Source organism: Salvelinus fontinalis, chromosome 21, assembly GCF_029448725.1.
Source record: "Salvelinus fontinalis isolate EN_2023a chromosome 21, ASM2944872v1, whole genome shotgun sequence".
In the NCBI taxonomy this organism is placed as follows: domain Eukaryota; kingdom Metazoa; phylum Chordata; class Actinopteri; order Salmoniformes; family Salmonidae; genus Salvelinus; species Salvelinus fontinalis.
The window spans coordinates 35,382,557-35,410,011 of record NC_074685.1 but is presented as its reverse complement, the minus strand read 5'-3'; the positions used below and the strand labels follow the sequence as shown (position 1 = coordinate 35,410,011).

Here is a 27,455-nt window from a genome sequence, read left to right as displayed (position 1 = left end):
TAGTTGAGTATCAGCATTTATGGGTTCGATTACAGGCTCAAAATGGCCAGAAACAAAGACTTTCTTCTGAAATTCATCAGTCTATTCTTGTTCTGAGAAATTAAGGCTATTCCATGTGAGAAATTTGAAAGAAACTGAAGATCTCGTACAACGCTGTGTACTACTCCCTTCACAGAACAGCTCAAACTGGCTCTAACCAGAATAGAAAGTGGAGTATGAGGCCCCAGTGCACAACTGAGCAAGTGGACAAGTGCATTAGAGTGTCTAGTTTGAGAAACAGATGCCTCACAAGTCCTCAACTGGAAGCTTCATTAAATAGTACCCACAAAACACCAGTCTCAACGTCAACAGTGAAGAAGCAACTCCGGGATGCTGGCGATTCCAGGATGCTGATACAACAACTGAGACATAAACTGAAAAAGTTCCACAGACATGTGACTAACAGATATGGGATAATGTGTTCCTGAAAAAAAGTGGGGGAGGGGGTCAAAATCAAAAGTAACAGTCGGTATCTGGTGTGGCCACCAGCTGCATTAAGTACTGCATTGAATCTCCCCCTCATGGACTGCACCAGATTTGCCCGTTCTTGCTGTGAGATGTTGCCCCACTCTTCTACCAAGGCACCTGCAAGTTCCCGGACATTTCTGGGGGGAATGGCCCTAGCCCTCACCCTCCGATCCAACAGGTCCCAGGCGTGCTCAATTGGATTGAGATCCGGGCTCTTCGCTAGCTATGGCAGAACATTGACATTCCTGTCTTGCAGGAAATCACACACAGAACGAGCAGTATGGCTGGTGGCATTGTTATGCTGGAGGGTCATGTCAGGATGAGCCTGCAGGAAGGGTACCACATGAGGGAGAAGGATGTCTTCCATGTAACGCACAGCGTTGAGATTGCCTGCAATGACGACAAGCTCAGTCTGACACACCGCCCCAGACCATGACGGACCCTCCACTTCTAAATCGATCCCGCTCCAGAGTACAGGCCTCTGTGTAATGCTCATTCCTTCGACGATGAACGCAAATCCGACCATCACCCCCGGTGAGACAAAACCGCGACTCGTCAGTGAAGAGCACTTTTTGCCAGGCCTGTCTGGTCCAGTGACGGTGGGTTTGTGCCCATAGGCAACGTTGCTGGTGATGTCTGGTGAGGACATACCTTACAACAGGCCTACAAGCCCTCAGTCCAGCCTCTCTCAGCCTATTGTGGATAGTCTGAGCACTGTTGGAGGGATTGTGAGTTCCTGGTGTAACCCGGGCAGGTGTTGTTGCCATCCTGTACCTGTCCTGCAGGTGTGATGTTCGGATGTACCGATCCTATGCAGGTGTTGTTACACGTGGGCTGCCACTGCAAGGACGAACCGCTGTCTGTCTCCCTTTAGATGTCTTAGGCATCTCGCAGTACAGACATTGCAATTTATTGCCCTGGCCACATCTGCAGTCCTCATGCCTCCTTGCAGCATGCCTAAGGCACGTTCACGCAGATGAGCAGGGACACTGGGCATCTTTATTTTGGTGTTTTTCAGTCAGTAGAAAGGCCTCTTTAGTGTCCTAAGTTTTCATAACTGTGACCTTAATTGCCAACCATCTGTAAGCTGTTAGGGTCTTAACAACCGTTCCACAGGTGCATGCTAATTAATTGTTTATTGTTCATTGAACAAGCAGGGGAAACAGTGTTTAAACCCTTTACAATGAAGATCTGTGAAGTTATTTGGATTTTTATGAAATAACTTTGAAAGACTGGGTCCTTTTTTTTGCTGAGTTTATTTCAGAGGCATAATCAATCAATGTACATGCAAAAACGTAGTTGTTGAAATCAGCAATAAAAAAAAATATGCCTTCAATATAGCATACATATGATAATGATGGGCGTGGCTTTGGTTTAACACTGGTTATTTACACCAACACTTACAACGTTAATTTAACACCTGAATCAACACTGGAAATGTAACACTGAAATATCAACACACGGTAACACTATCTAATTTTCTGTGCATTAAATAGTCGCTCACACTGGTTAGTAAACCATAAACCTTCCTTCTACATAGTTGGAACACCTTTCCCTGTGGAGATCCTCTTTGGACGGGTGTGTGTTTTTTAACTTAGTCACTCACCTCTGTTATTGGTCTCAGTCTCACCAGTTAAACGGGAAGAGGGTGAGAAAGGAGCTTTACCTGTTTGGCACAAAGTTCATTGCCACAACATCCTGCCACCGCCACACCTGTGTGTGTGTGTGTGTGTGTGTGTGTGTGTGTGTGTGTGTGTGTGTGTGTGTGTGTGTGTGTGTGTGTGTGTGTGTGTGTGTGTGTGTGTGTGTGTGTGTGTGTGTGTGTGTACACAAGTGGGTGTGTGCATGTGTGGTTAAAAGAGGGAGTGTCAGACAAAGAACTGGGAGTACTGTATACAGTAATTAATTAACACACAATCTGGGTTATTCACAAAGCAAATAATGAGGTGACTCTGGCAATATTCAATATCATAACCCTTCCATTATATACAGTTGAAGTCGGAAGTTTACACACACCTTAGCCAAATACATTAAACTCCGTTTTTCACAATTCCTGACATTTAATCCTAGTAAAAATTCCCTGTCTTAGGTCAGTTATGATCACCACTTTATTTTAAGATTGTGAAATGTCAGAATAATAGTAGCGAGAATGATTTATCTCAGCTTTTATTTATTTCATCACATTCCCAGTGGGTCAGAGGTTTACATACACATAATTAGTATTTGGTAGCATTGCCTTTAAATTGTTTAACTTGGGCTAAACGCTTCAGGTAGCCTTCCACAAGCTTCCCGCAATAAGTTGGGTGAATTTTGGCCCACTCCTCCTGACAGAGCTGGTGTAATGGCCACTTCAATACCTTGACTTTGTTGTCCTTAAGCCATTTTGCCACAACTTTGGAAGTATGCTTCATTGTCCATTTGGAAGACCCATTTGCGACCAAGCATGAACTTCCTGACTGATGTCTGGAGATGTTGCTTCAATATATCCACATAATTTTCCTCCCAACCCACTGATGAGTGGGATGAGGATGCCATCTATTTTGAAAAGTGCACCAGTCCCTCCTGCAGCAAAGCACCCCCACAACATTATGCTGCCACCCTCGTGCTTCACGGTTGGGATAGTGTTCTTCGGCTTGCAAGCCTCCCCATTTTCCCTCCAAACATAACAATGGTCATCAGGGACAAACAGTTCTATTTTTGTTTCATCAGACCAAAGGACATTTCTCCAAAAAGTACGATTTTTGTCATGTCCAGTTGCAAACCGTGGTCGGCCTTTTTTATGGCGGTTTTGGAGCAGTGGCTTCTTCCTTGCTGAGCGGCATTTCAGGTTATGTTGATATAGGACTCGTTTTACCTGTTTCCTCCAGCATCTTCACAAGGTCCTTTGCTGTTATTCTGGGATTGATTTGCACCTTTCGCACCAAAGGGCCTTCATCTGTAGGAGACAGAACGAGTCTACTTCCTGAGCGGTATGACGGCTGCGTGGTCCCATGGTGTTTATACTTGCGTACTATTGTTTGTACAGATGAACGTGGTACCTTCAGGCGTTTGGAAATTGCTCCCAAGGATGAACAAGACTTGTGGAGGTCTCAAAAATGTGTCATGCACAAAGTAGATGTCCTAACCGACTTGCCAAAGTTATAGTTTGTTGACAAGAAATTTGTGGAGTGGTTGAAAAACGAGTTTTAATGACTCCAACCTAAGTGTATATAAACTTCCGACTTCAACTGTATTATATTACATAGGCTATCATAAACTATTACTGTATTAAACCATGCGTTATTTCTCTATTTCTATCTCTATGTCCTGTCTGAAATGAGTATGACAGAACTCTCCAAAAGGTAGATTTGAATGATTTATTGCTAACACACACATTAAAAAACTACAACAAACTAGTGACCGTTCCAGAATCCTTTGAATGACTAGAGTTAATCATTAATTTAAAGTTTTAAAAAGACCTACAAATAAGGAAAGTGTAAATCATGAAACATACATATGAAACACACACATGACATTACAACACAAATGTAAACTAAGGAGCTTGCACTCTCTGTAGGCATATTTTCCCTTTAGTTCCTCTTCATGGCAGGAACCCCAGGTAGAGATGCAGGGTCCACAACATTCCTCAGGGTATTTCTCTCATCAGTAGTTATGTCATACAGATGGGATAGTCTACCGATACCCTCCATCTTGTAACATGGAAGATGTTCAGGAGTTGTTACGATTCTAACTTTTTGAAATGATTATATAAAAACAGTTCTGATGTGCTTCTGTTGGTGCTATGACTGTGATCCCTGGCTTTGTTATAGTAAGAAAGCGTATAATTCAAGACCACAGTTACTTAAATGTCTGTACCAAAACTGTAAACCGGAAGTGAATTAACTCTATTGCACCATATACAGATCTGAAATCACACTAAACCCCTAACCCAGGTTGTACTTAGTCATGTTTTCTCTAAAGATGGTGTCTTTGACTGCTTTGAAGACAACTCTGATGTTTTCTGTGTCCGTTGCACAGGTGAAGTGGTTGTACAGGAATTTGTGACGCCCCATGTGCTGCTCTTTGTACATATTCAGGATGAACTTCTTAGCAGACTCTGCATCTTTCCGGGGACCTTTAAAGAAGGAATGTATGAATAAATAACGTAAGTAAAATACACTAGGGGCTTTATTTTCGGCTGGCTTTAAGACGGCATTAGTGTCAAACGCACGTTCATTGGCAATTTCAACCTGTTGCTGGCTGGCTGGCTTGGTTAAAGCCGGTGCTCTGCTATTTTCAAACTGTTGCGCAACGATTGATAATTGACCTGTCTTATATCAGCTCGCTTGCACTCAGATGGAAAGGGTGGAAATATTTCAGATGTGTCCTTAAAAACCTGATCCGAAGTGCTAATTTCAGGCAGCGCAGGTAGGGATATTTAAGACCAACCAAAAGTTGGTTTTAGCTGTAACGCGGTTGGTTACGGCATTCATTTTGAAACCAGAAACCAAGTCTACCCAGCCGTGATGCACACTGCCCAAATGCGCATGGAAAAACAGTAACGTGCTTTTGGTGCCTGTATAGTTCGTATTTAGAAACATAAAAAACATATATTTTTCCCCTGTTTTGTTTTATAAAAACCAAACATAGCCTCCCCTCCTCTCAATGAAGGTTGTTTTTTTGTCCTGCCCAATGCAATCCCCGAGTAGTCAAGACTGTTGATAAACTGTTTGACTCTTTAGACCGCTTGGAAATACATCTCTTAGCAAACTGTTGGAAAAAATTGTGTTTGACCAAATACAATGCTCTTTTTCTGTAAACAAATTAACAACAGACTTTCAGCATGCTTATAGAGAAGGGCACTCAACATGTACTGCACTAACACAAATGACTGATGATTGGTTGAAAGAAATCGATAATAAGAAGATTGTGGGAGCTATACTGTTAGATTTCAGTGCAGCCTTTGATATTATTGACCATAACCTGTAGTTGAAATAACTTATCGCTGTGGCTTTGCAACCTCTGCCATATAATGTGTATTCAGAGCTATCTATCTAATAGAACTCAAAGGGTTTTCTTTAATGGAAGCTTCTCTAATGTCAAACATGTAAAGTGTGGTGTACCACAGGGCAGCTCTCTAGGCCCTCTATTCTTTTCTATTTTTTACCAATGACCTGCCACTGGCATTAAACAAAGCATGTGTGGCCATGTATGGTGATGATTCAACCATATACGCATCAGCAACCACAGCTAATGAAGTCACTGAAACCCTTAACAAAGAGTTGCAGTCTGTTTTGGAATAGGTTGCCAGTAATAAACTGGTCTTGAACATCTCCAAAACTAAGAGCATTGTATTTGGTACAAATCATTCCTTAAGTGCTAGACCTCAGCTGAATCTGGTAATGAATGGTGTGGCTGTTGAACAAGTTGAGGAGACAAAATTACTTGGCGTTACCTTAGATTGTAAACTGTCATGGTCAAAACATATAGATTCAATGGTTGTAAAGATGGAGAGAGGTCTAGCCGTAATAAAGAGATGCTCTGCTTTTTTGACACCACATTCCAAAAAGAAAGTTCTTCAGGCTGTAGTTTTGTCTAATCTTGATTATTGTCCAGTCATGTGGTCCAGTGCTGCAAGGAAAGACCTAGTTAAGATGCAGCTGCCCCAGAACAGAGCGGCATGTTTTGCTCTTAATTGTAATCAGAGGGCTGATATAAATACTATGCGTGCCAGTCCCTCTTGGCTAAGAGTTGAGGAGAGACTGACTGCATCACCTTTATTTTTATAGGAAACTTTCATGTGTTGAAAATCCAAAATTGTTTGCATAGTCAGCTTACACACAGCTCTAACACACACACGTATCCCACCAGACATGCCACCAGGGGTCTTTTCACAGTCCCCAAATCCAGAACAAATTCAAGAAAGCGTACAGTATTATATAGAGCCCTTATTGCATGGAACTTCCTTCCATCTCATTTTGCTCAAATCAACAGAAAACCTGGTTTCAAAAAACAGATAAAGCAACACCTCGAGGCACAACACCTCTCCCCTATTTGACCGAGATAGTTTGTGTGTATGCATTGATATTAGGCTACATGTGCCTTTTTTAATTTATGTAGTTCTGTCCTTGTACTTGTCTATTTATGTTCTGTATTATGTCATTCTGTATTGTGTTTCATGTTTTGTGTCGACCCCAGGAAGAGTAGCTGTTGCTTTTGCAACAGCTAATGGGGAAGCTAATAAAATACCATATAGCAAATCACCAAATCTTTATTAAAATATCAAGTTCGAGAGGAGCAAAACAGTGAGCTGACATTCTGCTGTATATATGTATTGTAGGCAGGCCTACATTATTTTAGCAATGCATCTCAGCTCCTATTTTGGACTTGTGTAAAACTCCCTCCATGATGTAGGATACATGTGTCCATGCCCATCATGAAATGAGAGATAAGAACCTCGGTGAATACCAGTGAATTTTATGGTTACTATTGCTTATTATCCAATTCATATGTTCAAGGCTACTTTTACCCTATAGGCCTACTATAATGAAGGCTGGTTCAACGGCAATGCGCTGTGTCTTTTTTATCCTTGCGATGTATTTTTGTTGTTTAACCTCGACATGGTTGGTGTCCCCCCCGCGGGACGGTTGAGCTAACGTAAGCTAATGTGATTAGCATGACGTTGTAAGTAACAAGAACATTTCCCAGGACATAGACATATCTGATATGGGCAGAAAGCTTAAATTCTTGTTAATCTAACTGCATTGTCCAATTTACAGTACCTATTACAGTGAAATAATACCATGCTATTGTTTGAGGAGAGTGCACAGTTATGTACTTGAAAATGTATCAATAAACCAATTAGGCACATTTGGGCAGACTTAATACAACATTTTGAACAGTAATACAATGGTTCATTGGATCAGTCTAAAGCTTTGCACATACACTGATGCCATCTAGTGGCCAAACTCTAAATTGCGCATAAACTGGAATAATACATTGTGGCCTTTCTCTTGCATTTCAAAGATGATGGGGGGGGGGGGGGGGGGGGGGGGGAAATATATACGCATGTTTTTTCTTTGTATTATCTTTTACCAGATCTAATGTGTTATATTCTCCTACATTAATTTCACATTTCCACAAACTTCAAAGTGTTTCCTTTCAAATGGTATCAAGAATATGCATATCCTTGCTTCAGGTCCTGAGGTGGCGGGCAGTTATATTTGGGTATGTCATTTCACAGATTTTTTTTTTAAAAGGGTCCGATCCTTATTAAAAAAAACTGATTGCTAGTTTTTCATTTAATTGTATTAAAACCAAACTTTTTAGAATGATTGACCATCCTGGTTTAATGGTGAGAACATCTGTGGCATGCATACAATTCTACTTACAGTGTAAATTAGATCTGTAAGATGGTTTCAATATGTTTATAAAGCATTATATTTTAGGAGCAATATAATGGCGAGTGAACATTCATCCTTTCTCTTTATATTGATCTTTGCCCAGCTACTGTGAGAAGTTTGGATGTTCGTAAAACCCTCCATAGTAAGTCTGCATTGTTTTAATATGATATGTCCACATGGAGCAATTATGGTGCCTGTAAGTGTATTTAGTGTATTTGTTGTTTTGTTTTGTTTAGAATTTGATTGGTATTATTTGCTCTCTTTTAAGGCCTTTTCAATAATTAATTTAATCTTGCTTATTGACAACATTTGGCATGTCCATGCTCGACCATAATGCAATTTACAGTAGGCTAGGCCATGCACCTATATCAGTGTGAATGCTATGTATATATTTCCCTATTGAAGCCATACAATTACTTAGAACATTTGTGGACTGCAAACAGGTTCAAGTTAACTTAAGATGGAATAGGTCTACATTTTGATACTTTGTTTCTATTTAAGAAACTATAATGAACTAACATTGGAACTGGAGTTCATTCCAAGGTATAAAACACCATAAAAACACAACTTGAAGCAACCAAATATTTAGCCATGGACTACAAATCGCTTTCTACGAGTGAGAACTTTTTGTATTTTTCTTGTCATCAAATCCCTGCCAAAAGTCAGGTGACCTAAGCGCTTCCAAATATGGAGTTGCAGGTTTGCAATATCTGTCATGTTTGCGCATATCTCTCCTATGTGCAAATCTTTATGGCAGTCATTTTACTTAAGGCCCTTGGAAATGGCCTGCATATCTGCTGTTATAAAAAAAATCAATGCAATATATCGATTTACAAATACAAATCAAAAGGTGTTTGTTTATGCATAGTGATTTACATTTGTGGAAAGTGATTTACATTTATGGAAAGTGATTTACATTTGTGGATTGGTGCTTAATTGTACAGATCATGATACACGAATACAAAATGCATGCTGTGTGTTCACAATACATTTTGCATGATATTGATCCGATACATATAAAGTACAAAGAATAAGAAGAAGCCTAAAGGAGGAGAGATTACTAGAAACAATGCTTATGTGTTTTGACCTGTCCCCATATTAGTATAATTGGTTCAGAGTTTGTTTTGATATTTCAACCTGCGTGTCGTGATGGCGTCTGGTGTGGGTGGACAAAATCAACACGCGCGCGAGCGGTGTGGTCAGCATTTTAGGTTTGTTAAACTAGAGCTTTAGGAATCATTTCATGTAGCCTATAATCCAGTTAGATTTGGGGTCAAGTTCCAGTTCCTGTTGCTTGAATTGAATATGGATTTTTTTTATAGGAATGAACTCCAATTCACTGGAATTTAGATGGAATTAACCGCAACTCTGAATGCAACAGATAGATGATATTTACACACATATCAAGGCATGACTAACAATAGTACTTAGGGAAGTCGTCTGTAAGGTTGGAGTAGCCTATAGCTTATACACACATAAATGTATAACTAACCAGTGTACTAACTAGTCTAGTGTACTAACCTTTGAACGCTGGGAAGTAGTCTGCCAGGTTGGAGTGGTAGATCTTTTCCTCTAGAAGATCAGTTTTGTTTAGGAAGAGGATGATGGAGGATTCCTGGAACCAGGGGTATGTGATGATGGTTGTAAACAGGGCTTTGCTCTCCTCTAGTCGATTCTGGAAGGAAAGGAAATCCACACTCCATCACATATAAAGGGCAAAACTTTGACACTCTCCTACTGTTGTATGAAGATACAAATACTTCTCTGTTTGTTAGTGGTAGAATAGTAAGACTTAAGAGGCCCTTCAAGTCAAAGTGTTTATCCTCACCACGTTGGCACTCTCATAGAGGACCTGGTCGTATTCACTGAGAGCCACCAGGAAGATGATGGAGGTGACCCTCTCAAAACAGTGGATCCACTTCCTCCTCTCTGACCTTTGACCCCCCACATCCACCAGCCTGATCAAGACAACATGGGGAAAATGTCAAATTACACTCTATTCCCCCTACAAGGCACTAATTTTAGGGTGTCATTTGAAATGCTGACCTGGGAATACTTGCATTCCTCATTTCCTCCACCCTTCCTTGAAGTAATCACTGATCTAACATGACTAAATAAGTAGAAGCTAGGGTTCAACTACAGGACATAGCTTTCACAGATCCAAATTTACAAGGCTCTGACACCATTACTCCAATGGACATTTACCTGAAGATGACAGTCTTGAGGTCAAAGGGGTACTCTATGATGCCTGTGGTGGGGACCCTGACCCTCAGGATGTCCTGCAGGGTGGGGAGGTATGAGGGGGCAGTGATTCTGTCCAGATCACTCAGGTAACTGACATGAAAATAACAATAAAATGAATTGGCAATGGCACATACTTTGCTAAACACCCTAGCTAGATACCTGACTTATTGTGGAGTGCGTATTAATATCTATCTATCTTTATATATATACACTACCGTTCAAAAGTTTGGGGTCACTTAGAAATGTCCTTGTTTTCCATGAAAACATCCATGAAATGAGTTGCAAAATTAATAGGAAATATAGTCAAGATGTTGACAATGTTATAAATAATGATTTTTAATTGAAATAATAATTGTGTCCTTCAAACTTTGCTTTCGTCAAAGAATCCTCCATTTGCAGCAATTACAGCCTTGCAAACCTTTGGCATTCTAGTTGTAAATTTGTTGAGGTAATCTCAAGAGCTTTCACCCCCTGCTTCCTGAAGCACCTCCCACAAGTTGGATTGGCTTGATGGGCACTTCTTGGCTTGATGGGCACTTTCACGTACCATACGGTCAAGCTGCTCCCACAACAGCTCAATAGGGTTGAGATCCGGTGACTGTGCCGGCCACTCCATTATAGACAGAATACCAGCTGACTGCTTCTTCCCTAAATAGTTATTGCATAGTTTGGAGCTGTGCTTTGGGTCATTGTCCTGTTGTAGGAGGAAATTGGGTCCAATTAAGCGCCGTCCACAGGGTATGTCATGGCGTTGCAAAATGGAGTGATAGCTTTCCTTCATCAAGATCCCTTTTACCCTTTACAAATCTCTCACTTTACCACCAGCAAAGCACCCCCAGACCATCACATTGCCTCCACCATGCTTGACAGATGGTGTCAAGCACTCCTCCAGCATCTTTTCATTTTTTCTGCGTCTCACAAATGTTCTTCTTTGTGATCCAACACCTCAAACTTAGATTAGTCTGTCCATAACACTTTTTCCAATCTTCCTCTGTCCAGTGTCTGTGTTCTTTTGACCATCTTAATATTTTATTTTTATTGGCCAGGAAAACAAGGACATTTCTAAGTGACCCCAAACTTTTGAACAGTAGTGTATCTATCTATCTATATATATATGCTTGGTCTAAGAAAATCGATAAACATGACAAATCTGGGACTTGTTAGGTGTACATTTATGTCTACCTTAGCTTAGTCTTAGTAAGTCGGTCAAGACTATAGACAAATCTCACTATTTGGTAGAGTCAGAGAGCTGGTACTCTCGCTTGCGCTCGTAGCACTTCTGAATTCCCTGGTCGCTCCACAGTCTCCTGATGGCATCCACCTGCCATGGCTCCAGTATGGTCACTAGATCTGCCTTCACCATGCTCAGTCTGTCTGCATGGCTCTAGAACACACACACAGACAGCTTTAGACATGGCAATAAAAACCCATTCACAGAGTAGGTGTTCCAGGAAATTGATATTGTGAACCAACAAGCCAATTTATAACAGAAGCTGCCATTGAATCTGTTGACAAGCTGCTTACAATGTTCTGGTGATCTTTAAAATCAATCTGTAGGGTCTTCATGGCTTGGATCATGTTCTGAACAGCATTGACGATGTTCTGGTAAACCAGCCTGGTGAAGCCTCGCTTGTCTGCGTCCGAGTAGCCCGTCCCATGGATGATCCTCATCTGTTTGATGAAAGTGCTCTTTCCACTCTCACCAGTCCCTGGAAAAGGAGAGACATTAGTCTGTGTATGTGTGTGTTTGTGTGCGTACAATATGTGTGTGTGTGTGCATGTGTGCATGTGCGTGTGCGTGTGCGTGTGCGTGTGCGTGTGTGTGTGTGTGTGTGTGTGTGTGTGTGTGTGTGTGTGTGAGAGAATGTGTGTGCAACATGTGGGTGTATGTTACTTAAAACACCACTTTATCCACATGTATTGCATGCTTTGCCTTGTTGGCCATTAACATGACCTTTTGAGCAGGACCTTTCTTCAATGTCCTGTAATGCTTAACGCGTCCTAAAATAGCCTAAGAACAATCCATTTTTTATATTAAGTAGTAAATTGACTTTTGCAGTAGTGCAGTAGGCCTTCATATAGCTATTACAATCATTTTTTTTATTTTTTTTATTGAACCTTTATTTAACTAGGCAAGTCAGTTCATTACAAATTCTTATTTACAATGACAGCCTAGCCCGGCCAAACACGGACGACACCGGGCCAGTTGTGCGCCACACTGTGGGACTCCCAATCACAGCCGGGATGTGATGCAGCCTGGATTCAAACCAGATACTGCATTGACGCCTCTTGCATTGAGACGCAGTGTCCGCAGTGGAGTCCAGAGAGTGTGGTTAGTCATTATTTAACTGTGAGAAATTCTGACAGTATAATCATTGTCTTGTTGGCCAACTAGCCTCATGACTGTTGCATTCAACTGCAAACCAGGACCAACTATTGCCACTCGTCAACATACCTCACATATCCATATCTGCTGATCAGGGAGTCAAAATGTGCTAGATGTTCTTTCCCAGTGTGGAAAGAAGCCAGATGCAGGTGACTCAGTTAATGCAGATACATGTAATGATAGGATAGAGACTTTTAATAGGTGCTTCTTGGTCATCGGTACTCTCCAAGTAGCTTGTTCTATGAATGTGTAACGTTCGTCGTATGGAGGAAGAGAGGAGGACCAAGGCGCAGCGTGAAAAGTATCCATTTTAATAGAATACGTTAAACAAATAAACAAGCAAAATAACGATAAACGAGAATAACACGAAACGAAACAGTTCTGTCTGGTGCAGACACACAAAGACTGAAAATAACCACCCACAAACCCCAACAGAAAACAGGATACCTAAATATGGTTCCCAATCAGAGACAATGACTAACACCTGCCTCTGATTGAGAACCATATCAGGCCAAACACAGAAACGGGAAAACTAGACACACAAGATAGAATGCCCACTCAGCTCACGTCCTGACCAACACTAAAACAAAGAAAACACAAAAGAACTATGGTCAGAACGTGACAGAATGATACGGACCACTCACCATCAGTAGACTACACATTCACACACACTTTGCCCGGTACATTAAAACTACATAATTCTGAGATACACAGTAATATAAAAAATGTAGCCTACTGTTATTCTGCCTGACTGTAATTACTCTGCCAATAATACTTACGGTATTCCTGATCTTTTTCCGGGCTGAAAATCACCAAGGCAAACGGTGCAGCCTTGTACTGAGTGTCTGCTCAATTACTCACTGGTTCAACAGGTTTTTATCAAATATGTGGAGAATGGGGTTTAGAGTGACTCATACCTATTTAGCTGTCTAGGGGTTCTACAGAAAACAACTATGATGGAAACAGAGAGACATAAAACGTGTCCTGTCAGGGTAGCAGTAGCTATAACATAGAGGTGATACATTGACTAGATATTGAACTAATTTCTAAAGAATGAAATGTATCATTTCTAAATAAGGTAATTTAGAGGCTACATTGTTTCTTTCAAATATAGAGCAGGCTACCTTACAGTAGGCCTATATTTAAGCAATAAGTTGGCCAATATACCACGGCTAAGGGCTGTTCTTATGCATTACGCAACACGGAGTTCCTGGATACAGCCCTTAGCCGTGGTATAATGGCCATATACCAAAAAACCCTGAGGTGCCTTATTGCTATTATAAACTGGTTACCAACGTAATTAGAGAAGTAAAAATAAATGTTTTGTCATACCGTTGGTCAATGGTCTGATATACAACGGTTGTCAGCCAATCAGCATTCAGGGCTCAAACCACCCAGGTTATTATTTTGGGCTCCCGAGTGGCACAGCGGTCTAATGCACTGCATCTCAGTGCTAGAGGCGTCACTACAGACCCTGGTTTGATCCCGGGCTGTATCACAAGCTGTGATCGGGAGTCCCATAGGGCGGCACACAATTGGCTCAGCGTTACCCAGGTTAGGGCGGCAGGTAGCCTAGTGGTTAGAGCGTTGGGCCAGTAACCGAAAGGTTGCTAGATCAAATCCCTGAGCTGACAAGGTAAAAATCTGTCATTCTGCCCCTGAACAAGGCAGTTAACCCACTGTTCCTAGGCTGTCATTGTACATAAGAATTTGTTCTTAACTGACTTTCCTAGTTAAATTAATATAAACATTAATATGGTGGATTATTTCCCCCCATACCAAACTATGAAATTGTTATGTTCATCCATGATTTCAAGTTAGCTATTACTGACCGATTAAGTGGTATGTAGGACCCAAAATCAAATTTTGTTGCCATCATTGTAAGCCTGCCACACACACACTGTACAATACATTTAAGAATGAGTGTGAGTTTTTGTCACAACCCGGCTCGTGCGAAGTGACAAAAAGCTCTTATAGGACCAGGGCACAAATAATAATAATCAATAATTTCGCTCTTTATTTAGCTATCTTACATATAAAACTTTATTTGTTCATCAAAAATAGTGAATAACTCATCACAGGTTAATGAGAAGTGTGTGCTTGAAAGGATGCACATAACTCTGCAATGTTGGGATGTACTGGAGAGAGCCTCAGTCTTAAATCATTTTCCACACAGTCTGTGCCTGTATTTAGTTTTCATGCTAGTGAGGGCCGAGAATCCACTCTCACATAGGTATGTGGTTGCAAAGGGCATCAGTGTCTTAACAGCACGATTTGCCAAGGCAGGATACTCTGAGCGCAGCCCAATTCAGAAATCTGGCAGTGGCTTCTGATGAAATTCAATTTTCACAGAACCACTTTTTGCAATTTCGATGAGGCTCACTTGTTCAGATATTGGTAAGTGGACTGGAGGCAGGGGATGAAAGGGATAACGAATCCAGTGTCATCTGTTTCGGGAAAGTGCCTGCGTAATTGCACACCAAACTCACTCAGGTGCTTCGCTATATCACATTTGACATTGTCCGTAAGCTTGAGTTCATTTGCACACAAAAAAATCATACGATGATGGAAAGACCTGTGAGTTGTCCTTGGTAATGCAGACAGAGAAGAGCTACAACTTCTTAGTCATAGCCTCAAATTTGTCCCGCACATTGAATATAGTTGCGGAGAGTCCCTGTAATCCTAGATTCAGATAATTGTAACGAGTATTACTGAAGGTGGCCTCCCTTCCTGTTCGAGTGGCGCTCGGCGGTCGTCGTCGCCGGTCTACTAGCTGCCACCGATCCCTTTTTCCTTTTCGTTTGGTTTTGTCTAATTGATTTCACCTGTTTATTGTTTGGTTGTTAGGGTGGTGTTATTTAAGTTCGTTTAGCCCGTTTATGTTTGTGCGGGCTTGTTTCTCTGTTTGTATGTTGAGGTTGCTATTTTTCATTGGGGGTTTTCCACAGACTGGATTTATGTTTCCAGTTTTGGACTTTATTCAAGTTGGAGTGGTACGCCAATGTTTTTTGACGTTACCAGTTGTATTTCTGGTTGGACATTAAAAAGTGGTTTTCCCCGTTACCTTTGCTCTCTGCGCCTGACTCCTTACCTTTGTCCTCATCAATTGTAACAATAATTCAGGCGAGAAAAAACATCACCCAGATTGGCTCGTCATCATGCAAGCAGTCAGACAAGTGAAAATTATGGTCAGTAAAGAAAACTTTAAGCTCATCTCTCAATTCAAAAAAATGTGTCAATACTTTGCCCCTTGATAACCAGCGCACTTCTTTCTGTATGTTGTAAAAGCGTTACATGGTCGCTGCCCATATCATTGCATAGTGCAAAAAATACACGAGAGTTCAGTGGTCTTGCTTTAACAAAGTTAACCATTTTCACTGTAGTGTCCAAAACGTCTTTCAAGCTGTCAGGCATTCCCTTGGCAGAAAGAGCCTCTCGGTGGATGCTGCAGTGTACCCAAGTGGCGTTGGGAGCAACTGCTTGCACGCGCTTTACCACTCCAATATGTCTTCCTGTCATGGCTTTTGCGTCATCAGTACAGATACCAACACATCTTGACCACCAAAGTCCATTTGATGTCACAAAGCTGTCCAGTACTTTTAAAATAACCTCTCCTATTTTCCTGGTTCACAGAAGAGGATGTCTTCCTTAATTAACCCCCCATAAACGTAACGGACATACACCAGGAGCTGAGCCAGGCCCGCCATGTCTGTTGACTCATCCAGCTGTAACGCATAGAATTCACTGGCTTGTATGCGAAGGAGTAATTGTTTCAAAACATCTCCTGCCATGTCACTGATGTGTCATGAAACAGTGTTGTTTGATGAAGTCATTGTCTGTATAGTTTATTTGGCCATTTCCTCCAGCATGGTCCCAGCCATATCCGCGGCAGCAGGAAGAATTAAATCATCCACAATAGCATGGCGCTTGCCTGTCCTAGCCACTCGGTAGCTCACCATAGAAGACGCTTCTAGCCATTTCTTATTAATGGTATCTGTTGCTACTCGAAAGTCGTCTTAATTCTCACTCAAAAAACTCCTGTGGCTTATTTTTCAAATTGGCATACTTTGATTGTTTCTAAATGTCCGCGCAAGAGTGAAGGTTTCAATCAGTTGTGAGATAGTACTTATGCACATATAACACACTGTGGCTGAAGAAAGGCACTACTCCCAATATAAGTGAACCACAAATCAATATATTTCAATCATATTTGCGCCTCTTCGATGGTCCAACGTCCATGTCTGTTGTTCGGTGCTTTCCCGGGTAAGGGGGCAGTACCTCTTTGGGTGCATCAGATTCACAACTGTCAGTGTCCATGCTAGCTGGGCTAACAACAAATGTAGAATTACTGATGCTAGCATTGGATGTGCTCGTGGAAGCAGAACAACTTGTGTAGTCGAAAGGGGCAGGTGTAGTACTACCAGTAGAGCTGGTATGTGTCTCTATGGACGCAGGCCTCACTTTTTTTAACCATTTATCAATTTTCAACACTCGGAGTGTTTTCAAAAAAAATGATCAACAATCGGAAAGAGCAGAAGAAACCTTTGGCTACATACGGACCGTTAGTGGAATTCCCGTGAGATATTAACAGTTGATGTGATTGGATGTTAATTATTTGACTTGGCAACCTGTATTTGTGTTGTTATTTTGCTGAACACTAGATTGTTTAATTTTATTTTTGGCAGTGAAGCGAGGCTACTCAGGTGAGAAAAAAACCTCACCCGAATGTATAGCCCCGTTGGAAAATATAAATGGACTGTTTGAAAATGTGAAGGAAAAAAAGAAAAAAAATACTTTTGGGGGGATAAAAAAAAAGTGAATCACATTTTTATTTGGCGTACCCCCTACGGCATTGCGTACCCCAGTTTGGGAATACCTGATCTATAGCCAGGTTTACACTAACGCGCATCGCACAGAGGAGGGTGGTAGGCTATACCACTTGAGGAAAGACACATTTTCATTAGCAAGATCCAAATAATTGTTGGAAACGCGATCTATGCTATTCCTATAAGAATTATTTGATGTCATAACTCGGTCAACATGAATTAGCCTAGTTGAATAGGCACACCAAGCGCAAAAAGTTGTAGGTCCCGCTGAATGACCAATTATCCATGATAGCATACGCCATGACTCACCTAAAAGCAACAACTTTTTCTCACGGTGAGATTCCTTCTTTTCCATGCGAAGCTGTCTCTCAATCTCCTTGTGTATCCTTAGTCTCTCCGAGTCTTCAGCTGACATACAGCATTCATCCATCTTGGTGCTGTGTTGTAGCTGTCTGTATTTCAGGTGAGGTAGATGGATAAATGATTTATATTCCAACCGACCTCCCTGAGCGAGAACGTCCTCTCTCTCTCGTAACAGGTGGCCTGTCAAAATTCAGAAGTCATTCTACTTGTATGAAGAGCTGAGCGGTCTGACCGGGTCACATTCCTACGGTGCAGGTAAAGCCAGTGAGGTAAATTACCGAAACTACATTCTCTATTAGGCTTATACTGTCTGGGTTAGTAAACGAAACCTGGAGTAGTGTGTAAACTAAACCCGCCCACAAAAGTTATGTTGTATTTCTTTATAATTTGGCCACTCTGTCACAAGTATTCTGTGCCAAGTAGGGAATGTTTCTCACCAGTGCCACACAGGCTGGGTTGCCCTGTTGCTATTTGGAACACATTGGGTTTATAGGCGTGTGTGTGCCTGCCAGTTGAACAATGAAACAAGGACATCATAAAAGGAGTAGCCTAGCCCTTATGGAGTATGACGTCTACAGGAAAGTGTTACTATGATAGCAGCCACCCTGGTCTCCTTGGTGCAAATAATATGAAGCTGACACGCACACATCCTATAGGCCTACACTCATGTCCTTGTCAATGTGAACCACATTGTATCCACAACAGCAAATATGCTCTCTAAATCAGTAGCAGTAGATTTCTCCCTGCAGCCATGCTGTCTTTGACCAGATGGATATCACTGAAAGGATTAGAGAGCATTAACTCTCACAGATGAGCTGGGAGAGAAGGCAGACAGACATTAAAACCCATGACAAACAATGAGTGGCAGTGTAATCCTCCAACACCATCTATGGCATTCCCTCTATGCCATAGATTCTGTGGCAATCATCACACAAAAAAAGCACAGAGAAAGATGTTGCGTAAATTGGAATGATTTATTCCATCACAACTTCAAAACATGTACATTGCTCCAAAAATAATTTGGCAAAAAAGCAAAATATATATGCTTTATTTTCAACAGACTTTAAAAATGGCACGTAACGACAGATTGATTGACACAAATTAAATAGTGCAGAGTACCCTCTGATTAGGATTTATTTGTACTCTCATATTACATATATAAATATGATTCAAGAAATGAACGCCTGTGTTCAAAGCAGGTCATTGGACCCAACGTTCTCATTCAGCAGGTAAGAATTACAACACTTTTCATTTTACAGGGCCTTGAAACAAGAGAACACACAGGAAGTCACTGTACCAGTTTGTATTTACAAAGTGCAATATATATATATAGAGAGAGAGAGAGAGAGAGAGAGACACACACACAATATGGGGAATCATTTTCAGCCCTTTTCACAAATGATCTTGAAACCAGAGTGACTCAATAATGCTAATCAAAGTCGTCCCTGAACTGAAACGGTGCCAAAGCAATACAGTACATCTCCACGGAGAGTACAAAGGACCGACAAAAGGCAATGTTACGGATCAACGATAGACCTTGTCTAAGTGGATAACATTCCCTTATTAGATGAGGAACAGTATCATGATGCTCTGGGGGCAAATATAGTTATGTTATAAACACTGGTAGTTGACGTGTACAGTATTACAACTGCAAAGTGTTGATAGTCAAACACATTTCAGCTAAAAATGTGGTGGTACAGCTTCAGATTTCACACTTCAGTACAGGTTATTCAGTCAATAGAGGTAATACTATTTTGGCAACACATAAGCCCCACTTACAATGTATACACCAATAGAAAAACAACAAAATGTGTCAATTGTGCAAATAATACCTGTATGCTAGGTTACGCGTCCTAGGTGATGATTATGATTGTTTATTCTATCCTCTGACCCAGAGAATGACTACGGTACTCATTTAAATACGTAAACAATGTATAGACTGCGACTGTGACCCGCTGGAGGATATAAGGTGTAGAGCTGCATAGCAGTTATCTAAATGTCAACCAGACATTCTCTGACAAGAGAGCCATGGGTCAACAGTCCTCAGAGAGACAGGTGGCACTTCAAAGCACTTTAACTCTCATCTGAAGTGTGTTTACGCTGTTATAATGTGTTTTGAATGATTTACAAAGAGTTCCTAATAACTCTCAATGTACACCAGAATCATCTTTCCTCAAAAAGGCACAGTATTATTCATCATCATGACACACCTCGTGAACAAAATCAAAGATGCCCATTTAAAACAAAATGCACTAGTGAGCAGTTGAATTCCATTGGTAATAATCCAGCCATTTATGGAAATGCTCTGTAGATGCAGTCTTCAACTCCCATTGTGGGTAGTAGGGTTTCAACGTACTGAAGAAGTTTGTACTATGGCTCCGGGCCCTGGTCTCTGGCTGCAGCTGTTGGAGCAGATTGCATTAAAAGTCTGTAACTGCTGTCGGCTGGAGTCTTTAAACCAGGTTGTACTCCTTTAGATTCAGCTGCAGGATGAAGTCCTTGACAGCGGCGAAGACAAATCGAATGTTCTCCGTGTCGGTGGCACAGGTGAAGTGGGAATAGATGATTTTATCGCTATCTGGATTCAGGTTCAGAAACATCTTCAAGATGAATTCTCTTCCTGCCTGTGGGTCCTGCTGGGGTCCTGAGAGGAGGAGATACGATTAGTTATGATTCATGAAATTATGACAGATGCTTTTTTTTTTTTACTGTTATATCGGTCTAAAGCGATACATATTAAATATTGTTTCATTTCCGGTTAATGGAACAAGGTATTGGCTCAACAGGACTGAAGAGGATGGTCTTTGAAAGTGTACTGCCCACCGATTGCCTTAACTGGAACAGTGTGTGTGCTGTTTGAGGTTTAACCATGATTGTTTGTGAATGTCCTTCTGTGGCCACAGGGGACAAATAGGTTGCAAATTGCACCTTCAAGGATCGATTATAGGCCATAAGGGGCAAGGTCATGTAAATGGTGTTAGACGGCTACATCGTATATACAATACTTTATTTATGGTGAGTATGCTATTAATAGGGTTTATTGCAGGTGTTTTTATTTATACACTATATCAGTAATACAATCACTGAATGCTAATCCATTTTGCATTGGTAGCTTATGATCACATTTAGCTGGTCCATGCAAATGAAGCGCTTGTCATTTTGTCATTAGGTCCATGAAAATAAGGACTTCTTACCATCATATTCAGGGAAGTAATCCACCAGATGTGAGAACAAGATTTTCTCCTGCAATAAGTCAATCTTATTTAAGAATAGTATGATTGAGGAATCTTTAAACCATGGGTAGGTTATTATTGTCCTGAACAATGCTTTGCTTTCCTCCATTCGATTCTGTGTAAAGAAAATGAACACACACACAATGTTAAAGAGACTACTGGTATTTGAACTCGTTTTTTTTCTTATTCCATCAAGGGTGTGTTGGACCCACTGATCTACACAGTCAGTGTGGACAATTACTTTGCAGTGATTGTGCATGATGCAAATACTGTGCAACGCTTTGAGTGTGTTCCAATAATTATTAGTGACTGAAGGGCTCCCCCTACAGGTGAACACTGAGCACAAACCCTGAGTTGGTCAAAGTCCAGTTTAAGTAGCAGGTGTGTTACAACAAAAAAATACTTTCAAACAGTGCGAAGGGTATTCTCGTCAACAAAAAATCTCCGAGAACACGTAGGCTGGTCCCAGATCTGTATGTGCATTTAGCCAACTCCTACAACTATTGGAGTTGTCGTGCAACAACAATCGGAGGGGTTGGCTGAAGTAGAGATCTGGGAGCAGGCAAGGTCCAACTCCAACCCTATGAATGAGTATGAATGGAGATCAGCTGGGGGGGGGGGGGGGGTCTGGGTCATCTTCACATAACAGGTTTGCGCTTATTAAACATTAGCGCTGGAACAATGTGCCTCTGTGTTCGGACTGACTGGTTGATTGTCTTTCTCGGTTGATCCTCTCCTCCACTAGAACAGAGCCAGTCATAGAGAGATAGCAAGAGGCAGAGAGTTTGGCCAACTTTCTAGTAAGATGTCATGGTTCTGCCTCTTAGCAGTCCATCTACCCATTCATGAGTTCAAGCAGTACAGTTGGTTAGCACAGTTTAAAATGGTCAATATTTTGCGGAATGTCATTGGTCAGCATTATCCATGGAGGCTCCAACATGGCTGCCGTGGACTGATACAATGTCCTCTAAGAACATCAATGCTTTGGACTGTTGAAAACCGCAATGGCCAAACTCACCTCATTGTCAGACTCTACCAGGACCTGGTCATATTCACTGAGAGCCACCAGGAACATGATGGAGGTGACATTCTCAAAGCAGTGTATCCATTTCCGTCTCTCGGACCTCTGGCCACCCACATCCACCATCCTGAGAACAGCAGCACAGCACGATGATGTTTAGGGGAAACGCTCAACAAGCAGGTATAGAGAATAAAGAGTAAACTCTTTTTCTAATGGGTTATGATGAGTTATTAAAATGTCATTACTATGTACTGAACTGTAAAGCATGGAACAATGTCAATTTGTATTTGAGTAAATCAAAATGATGCCTCTGATAACAGTTTAATCTTCTAGGATAATCTTGATTACTTGTGTTCACCAGACAGGGAGACAGTAGTAGGCTATGTGGATGCTTACCTGAAGACCACACTCTGGAGGTCAAAGGGGTACTCGATGATGCCTGTGGTGGGGACCCGGACCCTGAGCACATCCTGCTGGGTCGGCACATAAGATGACTCAGCTATACGGTCCAGTGAATTCAGGTAGCTGAAAGGTCATGAGAGGGATGGGGTTAGTATCATTATTATTCTGTTTACAGTTCTGTTACTCATTATATCACTTCTCAGAAAAACACACAGGTCATAAGATACGTAATGGACCTCTTCCTTGCTTACCTAAATCTGCACAGCCTGTTATGTATGAAAATGAGATGTTTCTTAACATAACTGGTATTGGACACAGTGGAAACTATTTGGCAAGAGTTAGGGAGTGGTTATTTACTGGTCTCTGTATCTAGTCACTATTTGGCAATCTAGACTAAAGGCTGGTAATGGTGACTGCTTTACTCACTATTTGGCAGAGTCTGAGAGCTGGTATTCCCTCTTCCGATCATAGCATTCCTGGATCCCTGGGTCATTCCATAGACTCTTAATGGCGTCAATGTACGGATTTGTAAACGTGATCTTCTCCACGTCCACTTCAATGACAATATTTGCATGGCCCTGAAAAAGGTGAGAGAAAGACAAAGAGAAGGGGAAAGAGATCATTACTTGAGAAACGTAGAGAGGCATTTATCTGAGTGATCACATTCTTGTAAATGGCAGGCAAGGGATTGTGTTAGCTTGGCCCCAAACCTATCTAGAATTTAAATGGGTGTTAGTGTGAGGCAGGCAGCACATAGCAGTGAATTTGTATGATTATTATATGGAGGTTTTGCGGGATAGAAAGGTCAGCAAAGTATATTTGTCTCTCTCATGGAGATTCCCTACTTTATGTGTGGGCCAACAGTCAACGACGTGTACCTTTTACAAGACCTTGTCTGTCATCCTGCTCAGTAACTAATGACATCATCAGCTAGGCAGAAAGTAAACAAATTTACATATATCATAATGACATCACCTAACCCCTTACTACAAGCCTCACTGAGCCTCGAAAAACAAATGAAAGGTCTGTACAAACATGGGCCTAGCCATTACAGCTAGGGTCGGGAGTTTTTTCTGACAATGTGACCTGCCAAGAAAGCCCCCAGACGAGGGGTCTTCAACCTTTTCTTGCCCAGGCACTCCCCTCCAGCCAAACCGGTGGCCCAGGGACCCCCATCATACGTTAGAAATATGTTTCATGTCTTATCATAAGGTGAATGATAATGGCAAGGAGAATTAATCAACATTTCTAAACGAATAGACTTGGAAGATAGTTATTCATTATTTTGCAGCGACTGGTGCTCACGGGTACTTTTTAACAGCCTATGTCAGGTACTCCAGTGAGTGTAAATAGCTCCAATGAATGTAATTCGCTCAATATTAGGAATTGAGAACTAAAGTTAACATCATTAGAAATAAAATAGGAGACTATTTTATACTGTAGGTATGTAATTCAAAATGTGTTTATTATGTGATTGCTAGCGATATTCATAAAAACTTTGGGGGGAATATACTTTTTTATGTTTTTATTTTTGGGACCTCATGCAGTACCTCCGCAGACACCTAGTGGTCCGCAGACCCGAGGTTGAATATCCCTGCTCTAGACTAGAGGCTATGACTAATGCTCATAGTTTTTCTAGGTGAGATTACAAGGTGTGGAAAAAATCACAGGTCGATAAAATGTATTATGGTGCAAAAACTCCTCACCAACAGACTTGTGGGCGACCAACACCAAATGTTGACAATAAACAGGCAAAGTCGGTATAGATTAAACAACAAAAGGGTTACCTGGTTGCCTTCACACTTGTAGGGGATCTGCAGGGTTTCCATAGCATGGACCATGGTCTGCATGGCGGTGAAGATGTTCTGGTACACCAGCTTGGTGAAGCCTCGCTTGTCGTCCTCGGAGTAGCCCGTCCCATGGATGATCCTCATCTGCTTGATGAAGGTACTCTTCCCACTCTCACCAGTCCCTGGGGAGAAAAAAAGCTCGGAGATTAACTGTTTCACTTTTAAATCCCTACTTTTAAACACCATTCATGTGTGCAGTGGCTCTCTTCTCACTAACCCACACAGTAGCCGGAGGTTGCTGATGAAGGTGAGGCACATTTTAAGCTTATAATAGTGTCATCTTTATATTGTCAATTTCATGAATAAGTGAAATTTAGATTAAAGCAATTGCAATTCGTCACATGCTACGGAAGAGAGGGACTGTGTTGGCCATTAAATGTTGATACAAAAGTGTCCGAGGGTTTGGCTACTGTGTGTGCATTGTATGTACAGTATGTCACTGGAATAGATTTCTGATCTACTCATTTAAATGGGTGGTGATCCATGACAAGATTTGATGATTTCTAAGAAATGTGTGTCCCCTCTGCAATTTTAAACAACCTAGTGTTTATTGTAGCAATTGTAACACTTCCTTAGTTGCAACTACATTGGCCCGTTTGCTGTCAACCATCTTTCATTGAGTTATCATTTATTTTACTTCCAGCAAGCTGACAGTTGTGAGCTGGTTGTGTGAACATATTCATGTTATATAAACATCAAAGAGTACAAAAAACAATGCACAACAATAAACATTGTTTTCTTGGCAATATCTAATTTGAATATAAGTTCAAATTGCCATGTTTATTATAGGCGTGTACATTGAAATAACAGAGCTAACCGTGTAACAATGATAGTCATACAATGAAACAATGATTCAATGTCGTATCAGTGCTTTGAGTGGGATTCAGAAATTAGTTTACCGAGAAGCAACAGCTTGAATTCGCGGTTCGAGTCTTTCTTGTCCCGGCGAAGCTGCCTTTCGATCTCGTCGTTGATCCGCCGAGCCTCCTTTCCTTCTTCGCTGAGGCAACAGGCCCCTACGGAGTTCAAAGTCATGACTCCCTTGAAAACACTTTGGCTACTTTTGGGTCGAAGAGGTAAACCTATATTCCCAAAGTGAAAGAAAACAATTATAATTTTTAAAGATATTTATATTTCTAAAAATACTTCCCTCAGCTCAGGCTGAATTTTCAGTACAGTGCCGTACAGACTAGGCATTAAAAGCCAAGCGAAATAATAACGCAAATGCAATTCCCAGATGTTTTTTTTTTTTTAAACCTTTGGCAGAAATAGACCACGTTGTTTTCTTTTTATATAAACTGCGGTCCTCCAAAGAAATGCAGTAGCAGCCAAATTGGGTAGCAGTCAATCTGTGGAAGAATGAATAATTAAATACCAGCACATCTTCACATCCAAATGTTGAACTCCGGGCGTGGTGAGTGAATATGGCGGACTTTAACTCCATATCGCCACAAATGTATAAAAAACTAAATTCCATTATTGCACGGGAATATAAAAAAAATATCTCATGCCACAATATGGTGCGTTTGAATTTGTCTTCATTGAAAATAGTCTGCTTAACTTTGCTCCATTTTTTCTATTCTCACCTTTGCTTGTCCAATCTTGTAATTTCATTATGTACAGAATACAGGCTACTCTGTAACCTATGTGAACCTAGCAGCAAAAAGGCAAGAGCCTTCCAAATAAAAGTGCTCCACACAGAAAAGTACATGTAAAACATTTTTCTTCATCCACCCTCTTTATTCTTCTTCAACTTCATCACTCATCCTAGTCTTTATTTGCATTTTCCCACATCGTGCTAATCTACATCGTAATCATCTTCACCAAATGTAAAAAGTGTGGGCCCATTAGAGTGAGGGAGGGTCGGACAGTCTCTCGTAGTAGAGGACTCTTATTTTGACACAATTCTATCCATTATTGCTGCCGTGTTGTGCTGGCGTAACGCAACTACACTCAAGCCTCGATCCATGTGACGTTAGGAGAGGGCGTGTTTAGATGGGAAAGACTCATGAGGGCATGTCGCGCCAGCACGTTACTATAACCAAGTTACCATCCAACAATTTTACGAGTGTAAAGTATGTCTGATAAAACATTTCACGATAGGCCGGATACCAACACATTTGTCGGTAAACTTTCCAAATGTCGACAACACACACCAGACGGTCGATAAAATGAATGATGCGAGAAATGGCGATGGAAACGCCTTGGCTTTATGCGAAAATATTGAAATACGAATCATATCGAAGTAAACTTAGTTATACGATATGTTGTGTGGTCCTCCCACTACGACTCTGAAAAAAATCTGTTTTTAGGCTACAGATTAAGTTACAGATAAGTTTTAACTTCACAAGGTGGTGAAAGTGCACGCGGTGATCGATGCTACTTTCCAATAAATATCGAGCATCTTATTCTGGAGACAAGATCGACGCTTGGCTGCCTTTTGAATATATATAATATTCTCATGTAGGCTATCCTACCCGCACCATATTTGCTAGCTGTTGATTAAACTCTATTATGTATGCGCACTTTGGTCTTGCCACATGCGCTTTGCATGTGGCAAGACCAAAGTGCGCATTCGCAATAGGTTTACAACGCAAACCATCAGTAGAGAAACCCATTGAACTTGTATTCTGTACATTGGCAAAAAGTTATGTGCAGTACGTCATCACGCACAGCCTTTTTATCCGCAACAGGTCAATATCATGGAAATGTCTCAGGTGGGGAAAATTGTTTTTATGCGGATTTTAGAATATTGACATGAAAATCTGTCGCCAATTGGATGGAAACCTAGCTGCCAAATAAAAACGGTGGGCAGTCCACTACCTACATATATATTGGATTTACGAATAGGCCTATGGGCTAATTTTACCAATCTTAAATGTTTCATTAGGCTACATGTTATTGCCTACTGTATGTTGACCATACAGAACTTAAATTTGATGTCACATTGTTTCATATTAATCTTATGCTGCATTGAAGTGTTAGTCGGAATTAGGAAATGTCAGACTTGCTAACTGGTTGTAGTTATACACGTGCAGCGTTCAAAGAATCAGCAAGTCGGAAATGTCCAAGTTTCGACTAGCAAATAAACAGTTCATTGGTAATTATGCGTTAGCCCTACATATCATAATTGAAAATGCCTGCCCTCCACCACACTTTTAGTAAAAGGTGGTACAGATTTTATTACTCAGACTTCCAGCAGATACTACAGACAGGGGTAGAGCGAACATGCCACTCAAAA

The 27,455-nt window shown here is 41.1% G+C and overlaps 2 protein-coding genes across 5 annotated transcripts; both read right to left on the bottom strand.

The window, feature by feature from the left end:
• Nucleotides 1–1,786: 1,786 nt before the first annotated feature.
• LOC129818777 (guanine nucleotide-binding protein subunit alpha-14-like) lies at nucleotides 1,787–18,023 on the bottom strand. Its single transcript, XM_055875011.1, has 7 exons — nucleotides 17,655–18,023; nucleotides 11,658–11,842; nucleotides 11,363–11,517; nucleotides 10,095–10,223; nucleotides 9,718–9,847; nucleotides 9,411–9,564; nucleotides 1,787–4,621 (listed from the first exon to the last, which is right to left on the bottom strand). The coding sequence occupies exons 1-7, from the start codon at nucleotides 17,773–17,775 to the stop codon at nucleotides 4,431–4,433; spliced, it is 1,065 nt and encodes a 354-aa protein (XP_055730986.1). The 5' UTR covers nucleotides 17,776–18,023; the 3' UTR covers nucleotides 1,787–4,430.
• Nucleotides 18,024–18,663: 640 nt separating this feature from the next.
• LOC129818770 (guanine nucleotide-binding protein G(q) subunit alpha-like) lies at nucleotides 18,664–27,381 on the bottom strand. 4 transcript variants are annotated; one of them, XM_055874993.1, is made up of 9 exons: nucleotides 25,801–27,381; nucleotides 25,472–25,563; nucleotides 25,114–25,296; nucleotides 24,152–24,336; nucleotides 22,791–22,942; nucleotides 22,359–22,487; nucleotides 21,960–22,089; nucleotides 20,903–21,056; nucleotides 18,664–20,352 (listed from the first exon to the last, which is right to left on the bottom strand). In XM_055874993.1, exons 1-9 carry the CDS (start codon nucleotides 25,932–25,934, stop codon nucleotides 20,162–20,164), a joined length of 1,350 nt encoding a protein of 449 aa, XP_055730968.1. In that variant the 5' UTR covers nucleotides 25,935–27,381; the 3' UTR covers nucleotides 18,664–20,161. The 4 variants fall into 4 exon arrangements, with proteins under 4 accessions (XP_055730968.1, XP_055730971.1, XP_055730969.1 ...); XM_055874996.1 differs by lacking the exon at nucleotides 25,472–25,563 and having other exon boundaries at nucleotides 25,590–27,381; XM_055874994.1 differs by lacking the exon at nucleotides 25,472–25,563.
• Between the last annotated feature and the right edge of the window lie 74 nt (nucleotides 27,382–27,455).

Bases quoted from the DNA above. Each gene is read 5' to 3' on its own strand.
- LOC129818777 (XM_055875011.1), bottom strand. From the start codon at position 17,775: ATGGATGAATGCTGTATGTCAGCTGAAGACTCGGAGAGACTAAGGATA. The intron at 11,843-17,654 runs GTGAGTCATGGC...CTCCTTTTCCAG, and splicing joins GAAAAAGTTGTTGCTTTTAG to GGACTGGTGAGAGTGGAAAG. The intron at 9,565-9,717 runs GTGAGGATAAAC...CTTTCCTTCCAG, and splicing joins TCTATGAGAGTGCCAACGTG to AATCGACTAGAGGAGAGCAA.
- LOC129818770 (XM_055874993.1), bottom strand. From the start codon at position 25,934: ATGTTTTACATGTACTTTTCTGTGTGGAGCACTTTTATTTGGAAGGCT. The intron at 24,337-25,113 runs GTAAACTAATTT...TTTTCTCCCCAG, and splicing joins ATTCAAGCTGTTGCTTCTCG to GGACTGGTGAGAGTGGGAAG. The intron at 22,090-22,358 runs GTAAGCATCCAC...TGCTGTTCTCAG, and splicing joins CTCCAGAGTGTGGTCTTCAG to GATGGTGGATGTGGGTGGCC.